This window comes from Chaetomium tenue (genome assembly GCF_020726465.1).
Source record: "Chaetomium tenue strain MPI-SDFR-AT-0079 chromosome Unknown F5144scaffold_1, whole genome shotgun sequence".
NCBI classification, from domain to species: Eukaryota; Fungi; Ascomycota; class Sordariomycetes; order Sordariales; family Chaetomiaceae; genus Chaetomium; species Chaetomium tenue.
In genome coordinates, this window is record NW_027117329.1 from 4,057,764 (window position 1) to 4,071,704 (window position 13,941).

At 57.5% G+C, this 13,941-nt stretch overlaps 5 protein-coding genes across 5 annotated transcripts; 3 read left to right on the forward strand and 2 right to left on the reverse strand.

The window, feature by feature from the left end:
* Positions 1 to 1,221: 1,221 nt before the first annotated feature.
* On the forward strand, positions 1,222 to 3,300 carry F5144DRAFT_478880 (uncharacterized protein; the record flags this gene model as incomplete). Its single annotated transcript, XM_066785125.1, has 3 exons — positions 1,222 to 1,277; positions 1,342 to 1,498; positions 1,561 to 3,300. 3 exons carry the CDS (start codon positions 1,222 to 1,224, stop codon positions 3,298 to 3,300), a joined length of 1,953 nt encoding a protein of 650 aa, XP_066648877.1.
* Positions 3,301 to 4,670: 1,370 nt separating this feature from the next.
* F5144DRAFT_556576 (FRG1-like family-domain-containing protein) lies at positions 4,671 to 5,739 on the reverse strand. The gene is made up of 2 exons (XM_066787986.1): positions 5,233 to 5,739; positions 4,671 to 5,167 (listed from the first exon to the last, which is right to left on the reverse strand). Exons 1-2 carry the CDS (start codon positions 5,640 to 5,642, stop codon positions 4,729 to 4,731), a joined length of 849 nt encoding a protein of 282 aa, XP_066648878.1. The 5' UTR covers positions 5,643 to 5,739; the 3' UTR covers positions 4,671 to 4,728.
* A 73-nt stretch (positions 5,740 to 5,812) lies between these two features.
* On the forward strand, positions 5,813 to 7,612 carry F5144DRAFT_556581 (uncharacterized protein). Its single transcript, XM_066787987.1, has 4 exons — positions 5,813 to 6,004; positions 6,095 to 6,247; positions 6,306 to 7,414; positions 7,469 to 7,612. The coding sequence occupies exons 1-3, from the start codon at positions 5,953 to 5,955 to the stop codon at positions 7,244 to 7,246; spliced, it is 1,146 nt and encodes a 381-aa protein (XP_066648879.1). The 5' UTR covers positions 5,813 to 5,952; the 3' UTR covers positions 7,247 to 7,414; positions 7,469 to 7,612.
* Positions 7,613 to 7,655: 43 nt separating this feature from the next.
* On the forward strand, positions 7,656 to 9,146 carry F5144DRAFT_608511 (uncharacterized protein). The gene is made up of 2 exons (XM_066791593.1): positions 7,656 to 8,185; positions 8,253 to 9,146. Exons 1-2 carry the CDS (start codon positions 7,918 to 7,920, stop codon positions 8,909 to 8,911), a joined length of 927 nt encoding a protein of 308 aa, XP_066648880.1. The 5' UTR covers positions 7,656 to 7,917; the 3' UTR covers positions 8,912 to 9,146.
* A 160-nt stretch (positions 9,147 to 9,306) lies between these two features.
* Positions 9,307 to 13,253, reverse strand: F5144DRAFT_637576 (glycoside hydrolase family 31 protein; the record flags this gene model as incomplete). The annotated part of the gene is made up of 8 exons (XM_066792665.1): positions 9,307 to 9,552; positions 9,639 to 10,865; positions 10,922 to 10,951; positions 11,030 to 11,121; positions 11,171 to 11,434; positions 11,495 to 11,941; positions 11,991 to 13,023; positions 13,143 to 13,253. Coding segments are annotated over 8 exons (3,450 nt in total), but the record flags the coding sequence as incomplete, so codon positions are not given.
* Positions 13,254 to 13,941: the final 688 nt, after the last annotated feature.

Here is a 13,941-nt window from a genome sequence, read left to right on the forward strand (position 1 = left end):
CGTCGACAACATGGTCAGGCACATTTGCAGCGTTCATCAACAGAGCCCTATGGCGAAGGTTCAGGCCGAGCGACCGATACTCAAACCATTGGGAGTTGGCGCGCGAACCCTTCCGTTCCTACTCGTTCCGTCCGGCATTTACAACCGGACCGTGGGTGATCTGGAAGGCTTACCCGGGTATATTGACCTGATTTACAGTTCGAGAACCTCCCCGATCGAGCGAGTTTCCTACAGTAAATCCAGTAACCAAACAGAAATCGCACTCGCTGTTAGTCTTTTGACTCGCACTGTTGTCCAGTTGACGTACGGTCTTGCTTCTTCTCTCGCAATCCCTCATTTTCCATCTGCGCTAGAGCCTTGCCCCTCGTTCATTATTCAACCGACACAGCCGCCGAGTCGTTTTTGTCGTAGCTCTTTGAGGTTTCGGACACGGGCCTCGCGACATGGAAACTATGGCCCGGGCATCAAAGGGGAGCTTTGCAACTCGATTTTGTGTAGCAAACTCTCGTCTCGAACAGGCCCTTGGGTGGTCCGCAGCTGACCAATCGCATCCCTGCTTCGGCTCCCTCTCCATGCCATCCTTGGGACACCCCAGTCGGCGGGCTAGCCAAGCCTGACTCGTGGCTTTCCGGCTTTTCTGCCCCCTGTTGCAGTGGATCCCCATGCTGAGGTTCCCCCGGGGTCTTGCCTTTTCCCACCCACCGCCCGCCCCTCTGTCCACCTGCCCACCTGCACCCTTCAATGTCTCTTGTCCTCTGAACTTCTGCGATCTATTATTAGCATCACCAGATCCAGCCTCAACGTCGAACTGCTGCACGACCGTCGCCGCAGGTACCGGAAGTATCTTTTGGCTACCCTGGTCGCGAACAAGGGAATTGACGTCGCCCGTTGAAACACGCTTTCCCTTTGACCGCAGCGCACAAAAAGAAGCCAGTCGCCCCATCGCCAATTTTGTCGCGTTCCATGAATGCCAGGTGTAGGAAGTAACCATATCAACCAAACCCTTCCACGCTAGCAACCTCCGCCTCGACCCAAGCCTCATCCGAAGAGGTTTCTCTGCTCTTGAGACAGCACGTTGCCGTCGCACGTCGCCACCGTCCGACATTGGGTGTTGGGACGAACTCTAGCGCATCGTCCTCTGATTGTCAGAGTTGACATTCGCCGAATTCGACCACATCGCTTCGATACCACCGGCCTCTCGCCCGTGGCACCACCGTCACAATGGGTCGCAGAAAGATCGATATCAAGCCCATCAAGGATGAGAGGAACCGCTCTGTGTGAGTTGTCCCCTAGCCCATAGTTTTGTCGACCACCACCGCTAACGTGTGGCTTTGTCTGTAGCACCTTTCTGAAGAGGAAGGGAGGTCTGTTTAAGAAGGCTTATGAACTCTCCGTGCTCTGCTCCGTCGATGTGGCCGTTGTCATCTTTGGCAACAACAAGAAGCTGCATCAGTTCTCGTCCCGCGACATGCGGGAGATGCTTCAACGGTGGACCTTGGTATGTTCTCCCGTTCCCCTAGCCCAATCTCGCTTGCTCAGCTAACATGATCACGACGATAGCATGGTGAGCCGAATGAATACAAGATTCCATCCGATTTCAACGGTGGAATTGAGGACGAGGACGAGGACGAGGACAACGGCACTCCCCCGCAAGGCGAGGGCATGGATGCTCCAATGTTTCCACCTCAGTTCCAGTCGCAACCCCCGTTTCCCGTCATCCGGCACCACACACCATCAGCCTCACCCCCGATCTCTAATGGCGTCTTCGGGCCCCGAGGCCACACCCCGCAGCCCCAGATGGGTTCCCGGCCGTCGTCACGAAACGACATCCGCCGAATGGGGCCGAACATGGGCCAGCCGGTTGGGCCACCGGGCTCGCAGCCGGGCGCAGTGAACGGGTACGCATACATGCCACAGGCGGCCATGTACAACGCCCAGAATTCCCACAACATGCAGCCAAACCATGGCCACGGCCTGCCGCAACCGCACCAGCCGTTTCCCTACCCCCAGCAACAGCCGCATCCACACCAGATGCAGCCATACGTGGACGAACAGCGAAGGACATCGGGACCTGCTCCCTTCCCTCACCACCCCCAACAGCAAGCTACGCAAGGGACCCGCCATTCCGTGTCCCCACCACAACCTTCGCCAGCGCAACTACCTCCGCAGCACATGTCTCCGCCGCCGCAACCGCAAGCTCACCCCGCTCATCCTATGCATAGCCCACCTCAACCTCAACAGCACCTACCGCCTCAATCTCAACCTCAACAACATCTGCCGCCGCCACCTCCACCACCACCGCCGCCCCAACCACAAGAGATCCCTCACATCTTTGTCCCGCCCCAAGAACCGCAGCCGCCTGCATCCGGGGAGCCGAGACAGAGGCCCGAGCTGGTAGAGAGAGCGCGGCAACCCCTACTCCTGGACACCAACATTAAAAAGCAGGCGCCTCGCAAGGGTGGCAGCATCTTCACGCCCATTGATGAGAACCGGTCGATCCTCTCGCAGCATCTCGCCGCATTCCACCACCCGGAAGTGAAGACGGAGCCGTCGTCTAGCCGATCCCAATCGATCGACGCGGGCAGCGCCGCACGAAGCAGCAACCCGAACTCGCCGCCGTCCCTTTCCCGCGTCAACGCACAAAATGCACAACTCCAGCCTCAAATCAAGCGGAACGGATCACTCGGGACCATTCCTGAGACCGTCTTTACGCCGCCATCACGATCCAATAGCCTGCGCGTCGGCGGGAGCATTTCGCGGCCGCAGTTGAAGGTGCGGATCCCAGACGAATCGGACGGCGGCAGCGCCACGAACGGGTCGGTCTCCCCGCACGGCACCATGACGACAGCAACAGACGTCACGTCGCAGCCTTCGCGGCGGCCGGACTCGCACTCTTCCGGCGTCGTCCTGCCACCACCTTCTCCGTCCGCCTCCACCACTCTACTCTCTGCAGGTGCCACGGGTCCACCTAATCCCTTCGCCCGACCACCGCCCCACCAGTCCAACAACATGAACATTGATACGCCCGTTTCAGCCTTGCCGTCCCGCTTCCTCGGAGAGGGCCTGCTCCCGAGCCCTAACGGCTTCTATGCGGACTGGGGTATCAAGGGGAACGAGCACAACACGCTGAGCCCGCTAACGTGGTCGACGCCTGTGGTCGGAACCGGACCCTCGTTTTTGAGGGATGATCTGGCCCCGCTAAAGCGCAAGAGCCCAGATATCGGCGGGAATGGAGGACATCATGATGCGCCAGCTGAGACGGCGGGCGCAGATGCGAAGAGGCTGAAGGTTGAGCACTGAAGAAACATTATCACCATTTAGATTTGTCCGAGTATGGCGAGCACATTTTATCATTCTACATACACTAGGGATTGTACCATATCTTTCTTTTCTTTTTCATATTACTTTGTTGCCCTTTTTTTATTCGATTACTCTTTTTTCGTTTATGTTCCGTTCTTCTTCGTTTTTGGAATAGGGTTTCTAAATCGGCGCGTTTTTTGTCCTGTTTCCACGGATATATCCGTCAACGGCATTGGGACCGGCGTTGAGCGAGGGGCCAAAAAGGGCGATGTCACAGGCATGACGACTGACGAGGCCGGGAACGATTTGGATCCGATTCGGACTGGCGTTTGCGATATATCATGGATCTTTGCACAGATGGCGAGACGCAGAATAGTATGAGAAGTGGCTGAGTAGCGTCTGAAGTGAAATACAACCAAACCTGCAAAAACAACCGACAATGTCTGTTTTTTGTTTTTTCGTGCATTGATATCTATCACAAGCAACTGCAATAAACACCATGTGAACCACCACCTCGTTTTAACGCAACAAAACATACTAAGCAACAACAAACACGCCAACAACAAAAATCTAGACACTCACTAGCGCCCGTAGGGCTGAACGAAGGACGGGACCGGTCCGCTGCTGACGTGTGGCCCGGCCAGACCTTGGCCGGCCGGCTAGCGCAAGGTTGAAGTCGGGAAGCTTACACACATGACTTACCTGACCTACCCGGCTTTTCGGGAGTAACTATGGGGAAGTGGGTAGTGTAGCAGCGCTGCCCACGGGCCGGGTTAGGCTGGCCATGCCATGCGACGCAGTGTGGGTGTGGGTGGGTGGGTAGGAAGGAGGCTCTTGTGCTGCTATTCTTAGAACGCGGCCGCGCTTTGCCGTGCCGGCCGGGGATGTGTTGCGTTGTGTTGTGTTGTGTTGTGTGTGGGGGGAGGAAGGAAAAGCGAGAGCGAGTGTGGGCTGGGCCTGGACCGGAAGTTCCGGGGTGGGGGTGTAGGCTGGGCGGATTGGATTCCCGCGCGGCGCCGCTGCCGCCGCCGCAGAGTCAAACGGCCGGGTGGGATGCTTGGGTATTCGTCATTTCGTGGGGCGGTTCCTAGGGCGGCGGGATCGTGGGATTCGTTGTGGGATTGATTCCATTGCGGGACGTGCTTCGTATTGTGCCGGAGCTGAGGGCCGTTCAGCCTTGTCTGGGCTGGGCTGGCCGAGCCTTGTGCGGCTGGGTGGGTGTGGTACCCTGATTGCTTGTTTGCCGGAGGAATGGTTGTGGGATAGTGTGAGGCAGATGCTACTCAGGACGGACTGTTTGGTGGTGATGGTGGCTGACTGATGGCATGTAGTATTGAGGGTCTGGCAGGGTCAGCATCTGGAAAGGGTATCGTCATATTTGGTCGTAACACCAGTCGCTCTCTATCTTCGCCTCTGATCTTTACATATTTATCCAAACTTGTCATGCTTGCTCTTAACCTTGATATCCAACAGCGCCTCGTGGTAGGTCCCCTCCCTTCTCGCCCGCTTCAACTTCTTCACCTCGTCCTCCTCTAGCCTCCTCCCCGCCGCCTCCTCCAGCTCGCGCCGGCTGATCTTCTCGCGTGCCTTTTCTTCCTTGGACGCCTTGAGGCGCGGCTTGTAGCGCGCCTGCATGCGCACGCGTAGCGTCGAGTTGAAGGTGATTTCGGCTTCGTCGCCGCGCACCTCGGGCGGGGCGTTGGGCTTGGCTGAGCGCGGGGCGCGGATGGAGAGGAAGGTATCCCGCAGGGTTTGGATCTGGAAGGTGCCCGGCGTGTCGGCAGTGGGCAGGAGCGTGAAAGACTCGAGCGGGGTGACGGCGTCGGAGGCGGCGGTGAGGAGGCCGATCTTGTCACAGGAGAGGTATCTTGATCACGTCAAGTCAGTATGGGAAGGGCATGTCGGGCGTTTGGGAGGGGATGGACTGCTTGCTTTCCGTGATGGCCCTTGATGCGGAAGTGCTCAGTGCCCACGATCCGGTTGGCGACCCAAACCTGACGCACGTCGTGAGGCTCGGCGCTCGACGGGTTGCCGTCGACGATGTTCTCGATGGGCAGGGCGAAGACCTTGCCGGTGGCATCGCAAGCCAGTGATGTTGGCGGCTCGCTCGGGAGGACAAACATGACGGGGCCCGAGATATCGCTCACAACATCAGCCGAAACCCAGCTGTCGTCCTCGCCGGCATCCTCGCCGGCGTCGGCGTTGGCGGCAGCATCGTCTGCCTTGGGCGCTTTCAGCTGTCGCTCTGGGTTGTCATCCTGTGCCTGCCCTGGTCCCTCGCCGGCATCGGTGCGCTTCCTTTTCTTTTTCTTGTCACCTTTGAAAGTCAATGGTTTGACCATGTTGATCTATTGTTTAGTGAACTGAGTTGGGTGGTGAGCTCCCAGACCGCGAGCTGGTGTCTCAATTGCCGAATTGAGCGCCAACCAGACATTATCGATAAGAGCTATCTGGCGCTTTGTTTCGGCGCTTGGTCCACCAGCATCGTCATCCACTTGCCAGGCTAAGCAGGTCAGGCGATAGGCTTGGCAAACGCCCCACTATCTTGAGGGGCAGCAACAAGAATCACCAGACTGGGCAGTTGCTTGGATAATTCTTTCATCTTCCATCATTGCTAAAATTGCTGTAAATCGAAGCGGAACTCTATATACCATGGCCCCTATCGCACAAGCTGTAACTGTGTCGTTGCAGGATCTCAAGAATGGTAACTATCTTCCCCTATTATGAACGGGTGCAGGGGGTCGTTAGTTATTGTGTAAGTGGCGTCGTCGCTGACAAGCTTCACCTAAACCAGGGACGGTCCCGTTGGAGGCGCTCAACAAAGCCTTCGGCCCAGACTCTTTGGGAATTTTGGTCGTAAAGGATGTGCCCCCTGAGTTCGCCGAGCTAAGGCGTCACTTGTTGTCGTACTCGTCGTACCTAGGGAATTTACCCAAATCCGAACTGGGTGCGTGTTGGATCGCGAGAGCGGAAGATCTGTCTGCTACTGCACTAACGATGCCCAGACAAGCTCGAGAACGAAAAGGCCAAGTATCTAACTGGCTGGTCTCTCGGTAAGGAGACACTCAAAAACGGCCAGGTGGACACGCTGAAGGGGTCCTTCTACGCCAACTGCGCGTTCTACGTCGACTCGGAACTGTCGTGTGCTGTCCCAACGGAGCAGTTCAACCCGGAAAACTTCCCCGAGTACCTCTCGCCCAACATCTGGCCCGGCCAAGCCACCCTACCCGGGTTCAAGGAGACCTTTGAGGATTTATGTCGCCTGATCATCGACGTAGCCGTCCTCGTCGCAAAAGCGTGTGACAGGTTCGCCGAGAAGGAGATCACCGGCTACCCTAACGGCTACTTGGAGCGCGTCGTAAGCACTTCCACCACCACCAAGGCCCGCCTGCTGCACTACTTCCCCGAGGACCCGACCAACGAGCCGGCACCGGTGGCCATGTCAGACGCGGTCGCCAACAGCAACGACCCGGACGAGGACGACTGGTGCGCAACCCACCTCGACCACGGCTGCCTGACAGGCCTAACCTCGGCCATGTTTGTCGACGAGTCCCAGTCGAACCCGTTGGTAGCCGCACCCGAGATCGAGCCGGCATCGCCCGGCCTGCCGCACCTGGTGCCGCTGCCCGAGCTGGAGACGTCGCCCGACCCGGCCGCCGGCTTGTACATCAAGTCACGCACCGGCCAGACGGTGCATGTCAAGATCCCGCGCGACTGCATCGCCTTCCAGACGGGCGAGGCCCTGGAGCGCATCACGGGCGGCAAGTTCAAGGCCGTGCCGCACTTTGTGAGGGGCGCGAGGGCGGCGCTGAGCGAGGGCAGGATTGCCCGGAACACGCTCGCCGTGTTCACCCAGCCGAACCTCGGTGAGAAGGTGGACATGGAACAGCACATAACCTTTGGCGACTTTGCCAGGGGTATTGTGGCCAAGAATACCGTGTCTTGAGGGTTGTAACTGTTGAGTGGTACTGTTGGGTAATGGCATTTACTTACGGTCTAATCCTTCTTTGTATGTCAAGTATACGGAGCTTTACGCAAGTGGTTGCACACAGTAAATCGATATGGAGATAGCTCGGCATTGAACAACGAAAGTGAAGTTAAGATGTGCCCGTATCTGTATGGAAACGTTAGTTGTTTGATTTGTTTTTCGGTATCAACATCGACTTACTCAATTGCCTCATCTCCATACCAAGCCAGCTCATAGGCATAGTTATTGGAGGATATGCTGATGTTCTTTTCGAAGAGTGAGTTGTCATGCGTTAATAACCCCTGTCAGTATCGCTGCGGCTTGGCGGCATGGAGCACCCCACGGCCTCGCTTTTAGCACGTTTTCGCCTTGCTCGGACATGCGGCGGGGGGTTCCTGGTCGCGCGACATGGAAGCTTCGGCATCCAAAAATTACCGCTCCAAAGCCGGGCTTTGACGCCGCCGAGTCGATTCTTTTCGGTCGACCACTCCTTCTCCCTCTTGTATCATTACCCCTTTTGAGAACCGGCAATCATCATACACGTTTTGCTTCCTCAATTGGCTTATCAATTCCCGTAACGGCCTGCCCAAAGACGAGAAGGACAACCCTTTTCAACATCGACGGCGGTGCCGAACCACCCGATCAACATCATGATCCCTTCCAAACTCACTTCCGCCGCATGGCTGATGCTTCTGGGGACGGCATCAGCAGCACCAGCGACAGAGGTCGAAACCACCGCCCCGGCCGCGGCCGCTGCTCTCGCCGATACGCCCACGGACACAGGCGCCGCACAGCCAGTGCCCACCAACGAGCTGGGTGCCAGCGCATTCTCCCCCTGTAGCAACTCCGGTGGCGAGTTCAAGCCGTTCTGCCTCCCCAAGCACAACGACATCTTCTACCCCGGGGCAACACCCTACGGTAAGCCCATGCCGCCCCGGATTGTTCCCGCCCCGCGCATTCATCACTAACCTCCACACGCTTCCAGTAACCTGGGACACGACCTTCTTCCCCGACCCCAACAACACGCTCGTCAAAGTCGTCGGCTTCTACACCAACATCACCGTCCCCTCGGACGACCCCGCCGACGACACGCACAACGACTTCGAAGACGCCGAGGCCTTCAGCTCCGAGACCATCTCCGCCCTCTGGGGCTTCTACCAGTGGCACCCGGAAGGGTCGCTGCTCTCGCGGCCCTCGGTCGACCAGGCCAACATCACGCTGCGGCTGGTCGCGCTGCCCGCCAACGGCCAGGCCGCGCAGTGGCACTCGGGCCCCACCGTCAACTTGCGCTGGAAGCCCAAGGCCCCCAAGAAGAAGAAGCCCGGCCACACCCCGACGCGCGCCGACGACGACGTGCTGTACGTCGCCCTGCCGCTGGTCTTTGGATTTGCCGCGCTCATGATTGCGGGGACCTTCTGCTGGAATAGGCAACTGCGGCGGATTGGGGTCGGGAGTGTCATGGGGCGGCGGACTGGTGGTACCTCCTCGCGGAGGGTTGGGGCGAGCAAGAGGGATCGTGCGAGGAATAGGGATAAGGAGCAGGGGATTCGGCTGATGGAGAGCGGTGGGAGTGGGGGGATGGATTCGGATGAGGATGGGGGTTGGGGAGAGGCGAGGCAAGGGGCGGGCCGGAAACGGGACTAGGAGGGTTATGTTAGGGGAAGGTAATGTCGGGGTGTCTGAGTGTCTAGGTGAGAGGTCAGATATACACGGTAGACTGATGTTCGGACTAGAGAATGTGTCCCGGGGCACCGGGCGGAGGCGTTAAGGCTCCATTCAGGGGTAAAAAACACCGCAGTAACAAGCAGCTGTACATATTTAACACGGCGTTACAACGGCGCTAATATCAATCAACCACAAATACTCGAGATTCTTGAACACTGGTTGAAAAATATTGTCATCATTCATTAGAATACCAAGAGACCCACGCGATAACCGACGCTTTTCTCGTGCCTATCATGGCCTCCGTCCCTTAACCAGACAAACTCCCAAAGGAAACCCAACCCGCTGCATAAACCAACTTAACCCAAAACCCCTTCTCACTCCCATTTAATCTCCCACCGCTCTGCCCACGCGCCTTGCGGGAACAGGTCATTCAGCCCATGCAGCGACAGTGTAGCCTTCTCCTCGTCATAGTTCCAATTCGCAAGATCCAACACATGACTATTCATCCACACCCTCACAGGGCCCTTGGTAAGACCCATGACAGTGGCGTTGCCCAACGCGTTGGTGTCGACATAATCACCCCGGGGGTCCGCCGAGATGGACGTGCTCGTGGCGGTGAACTGGAAGCATGTTAGCTGCAGTCCTGTATCATATTCTAGCACCTAAGAGAAGGAAGAAAGACGGGAGATGAGACGAGGCAACTCACTTGCACCCACGTAACCGCCCCCGGCACCAAGCTCTCCCCATCATCCAAATACAACTCCCCCCTCGCCAACCCCTCCCAATCCAGCGCCACCACCAACCCCCACGGCTTCCGTCTACTCTGCGCCGTCGTCATCCCCGGCTCCTGCACCGGCACCACACTCCCACCCCGCACATGCACCGGTATATGCCCCAGCGGCGCCTCCAACGTAACATTCCGCCCCGGCGCCACCCCCTCCACCGCCGCGCCCGTGTACCAATCATACCAGAGCGTGCCCGCCCCCACCCCGGGGAACACCACACCAACAGTCGTCGCGCCCTGCTCGAGGCAGGGACTGACCAACAACGCCGGCCCGAGCAGGAACTGGCGGTCGGCGGCGGCGAGCCAGGGCTCGCGGGGGAACTCCCAGGCGAGGGCGCGCATGACGGCGTCGCCGCGGGCGCTGGCGCGCGCGAGCAGGGTGTAGAGGTACGGGAGGAGGGCGTAGCGCACGCGCATGGCGGCGCGGGCGGCGTCCGCGACGTCGGCCCAGAGGTAGGGTTCTTGCGGGATGGCGCCGAGGATGTTGTGGTTGCGGTAGAAGGGGAAGAAGGCGGAGAGCTGCATCCAGCGGGCGCAGAGCTCGAGGACGCTGTTGCCGCCGAAGCCGCAGGTGTCGACGCCGAACATGGGGATGCCGAAGAGGGAGAAGGTGAGGGCTTGGGGGATGCTGAAGGCCATGTGGGACCAGGAGGCTTCGTTGTCGCCGCCCCAGTGGCCGGCCCATTTGCCGGAGCCGGCGAAGGTGCTGCGGCCGATGATGAAGGGGCGTTTGGTGGGGGAGATTTGGAGGAGGGCTTGGTAGGTTGCGTTGAGGATTTGGTGGCCGAAGAGGTTGTGGAAGTCGTACTGCACGTAGCCGCCGTGGTGGGTTGCGTTCGGGCTGATAGCGTGAACGGCTAGGTCGCCGTGGAAGTTGTTGACTACGTAGGGTGGCCAGTTTATATCCCTTGCCCCGGGAGTTGGTGTGGTGCGGTGGTAGGAGGTTGGGCTCGCGGTGGTGGAAGATGCTGCCTCCTGCTCACGGAGAGCAGACGCGGCGGGGAATGCCTCTGATGAGTTGGTAAGTTCGAAGCCCTCGGGGTACTGCAGGATGAGGTTTCCAGGTTCCCCGGGAAGGTGAAAAGGCGGATGGGCTGGGTTCAGCGTCAAGTTTCCGCTGCCACAGCTACCAACGCAAAACGAGGCAACCTATGCCGGTCAGTGAACGGTGTCCTGACTCTTAAGGGTTCGCCAAATGTTCTTACTTCTGACATGTCAATCCACAGCCCATCGAACTATGCAAGTTAGCCCCAGCCTTTGCATTTATTGCTACGCCTAGTGAAGTAAAACCAAGAGGAGCCAAGAACACTTACGGCAACCTTCTCAGACCATCTGGAGAGCTCGTTGATCCACCAGTCGATGGCGCCGCTGCCGTTCAGAACCGCACCCACCCAGTCGGGGAACACTATGCTCTATTAGCCAGGCCACGGGAAGAGAAAGCAGGAGGGACAAACCGGTGTAACCAGGCCATACTGCCCCATAATAAATAGAACCATCCGGGTTCATGATAAACGCTTTGGCCTCGATTCCCCGATCATACGGGGCGTAGGCGTCGCTGGGGTTCTCTGGGTTCGGGGCGTAGATGGCCGAGTCAACGATGGGGATGTAGTGCTGGCCTTTAGCGTGCAGCTTGGTTAGGAACTCAGCCCCCTCATCGTAGTTGAAGTTCACGGGGTCGTTCTCAAAGTCGCGATACTGCTTCATGTAATCGATGTCGGCTACGAGTAGGTCAGTTCGGCCATGCTTCCACCGGCGCAAGTTGGGAGAGCAAGACTTACACCAAATGGTTTCCAACGGGATCTCAAACTTGGCAAAGTTGTCAACCACCTCCTGCAGGGCCGCCCAGCTATCATACCCCCAGCGGCACTGGTGATAGCCGAGAGTCCAGTACTGCTGCATAGCGGGCAGCCCGGCCGTTGACTGTTGATAGGAACTTATCACGTCTTCTGCGTTGGGGCCGCTGTAGAAGTAGAGATCGACGCTACCGCCCAGCGTCCTCCATGTGATGCCAGATGGTTGTAGGAGGATTTCCTGGGTATGGGCGTTGCGAAGGAACACGCCGTGGGTGTAGGATAGATATTGGGCTGTCTTGTCTGTCGCATTGGCAGCGTAGGTCAGCTTCCCTGAGTGGCCAGCGGTGAAGTACCTCGTGTCTAGATAAATTGGATGGCTTCCATAGAGGTTGGCGTCGATCGTGTCAGCCACATCAGCGGCAAACAATGTTCCTAAAGTTGGTTAGAAACCAAGGTCTTTCGGATTTCTTAGCAGACATACTCGTGAAGTTGTTTCCCAGGCGGAAACCGTGAAGAACCTCGCCGAGGCCATACAAATTGTAGTCCTCCGGAAGTGACGAGACGAACTCAATGAATTGGTCTTCATAGACCAGAACCTTCCCCTCGGTCGAGAAGAGGACATCCCCGTTCTCCACGCGCTTCACAGCAAAGGAGAAGGTCGGCTCATTTGACCAGGATACGACCAGGCCACTGGAACGATGAGAGTCGCTCTTTTTTGTCGACGGTCTAGGGACGAGTTCCTCTGGGAGAAGAAACCAAGTCTCATTCTCGGGACTGAGGTAACGAGGCCGAATCTCGACATGAATGCGGTCTTCACTTTGAAACTCGACGGACAGGGCCAGATTCTCAACGTCATTGCCGTAGACATTGCATGCCGAGCCGGCGAGATCAAGGTCGGCCGTAAAGCCGCTCTCGGTATCCTGGACATTGGACGCTTTGTAACCGGGGCATACTGTTTGAGGGTCGATGGCCTCGGGGTCCTGGATACTGGGCAGGACGTTCTTACCCACGTCAGCCGAGGCGGGGAGCGTGAAAACGGGAGCATGCTCGGCGACTTGGTCGGGCATCCCAGGTCCCCCCACATGGCCAGATGGACCATAATGTCCCGAAGCCGCATGCAGATGGAGCCCCGTGAGCAAGAAAAGCGTTGTAAAGCCGAACAATGCCATAGCCGGCAGGATAAGCCACGGGTTTTTCAAGCGGCCAGTCAAGGTTATCCGGGAGTGGTTCCGGACGGCGTACGTCAGACCAAGGAAAAACAGTGATAGTAAGACACCAAGCAGTATATATGCTTGTAGTCCAGACTGGTCAGCGGTAAACTTGTCTTCAATCCAAGCTGGCCAAGGCCACCCTGCTAATAACCTAGAGCATGATCCTGCGCCAGCCTGCAGCACTGGCACTCGCTGATCCGTTTTGTCGTACCCGCTTGTCGTGTCAGCTAGGACTGTTTCCAGTCCAGCAGTCAGGACAAAGAGAGAGGACGCAAAGTTAGGCGTTGAGGCCGGGAGGAGAGTCTACAAGACGACGTCAGCAAGCGAGCCTACAGACAAGGGGATCCTCCTCAAGACCGTGGGACAAAACCAGAGCCGGTGTCTAGACAAGTTCCACCACTGGTCGCAGGTGTTCCACTCACACTGGGAGAGGTGTCATGGCCGCTAGAAAATGAATCCGCAGGACATGTCTGGCCTGGAGTGAGTATAGCCGTAACTGTGCTCTCGCATGTGCTCGTGTCCCTCCACCGAGAGTGACTCCTCGCCTCCCGGTATGACGGCCTTCCCTCCATCTTCGATGAAGCAGATGGACGGGGAGTTCGGATGGGAAGTTTGGTTGGCGGTGATGCAAGTTTCATGGATACTACCACCATAGGATCATGGACACCTGCTGCTGCTCCCACACGTCGGCATGTGCTCTCGGCCGTGTAAGGTAACTAGCTAGTTAGCTAGCTGTGTGTCAATGACACCGCGTTTCGCACACAATTACCTCTTCTTTACGTGCGCTACCACTAATGTCGTGATGGTTGCCGTTGTGTCGGCTTTTGGGGGTTGGTGTTTCGTTGCGCCGAGTTGCACAGGCAGAAAACAAAGGATGGTGCTGCGCGCGGGTGAATCAAGGGTAATAGTTAATTGTATGTATGTTTTTGTCTCCTCGAATGCTATAGCTTGATACAGAAAAGGGAAAAAAAACTAACACATGCAATCGGCAGATGAATTGTAAGTGTAATACCAAAGCAGCAGCACCGTCACACGGCCCGGGTTCGGATGGAGGGGGCCACGCTACACGGGCGAATAGGTGGATGCGAATTCGAGACTCGTCATGCAGATCGAGATGAAATGATGGAATAACAGGTAACTGGCCGTTCGGGGAAGAGCGGATCTCAGACGGCCCGATGCTCAACAACGTTGTACAGCTCCGGAAAGCGCACTGGGGTTTCA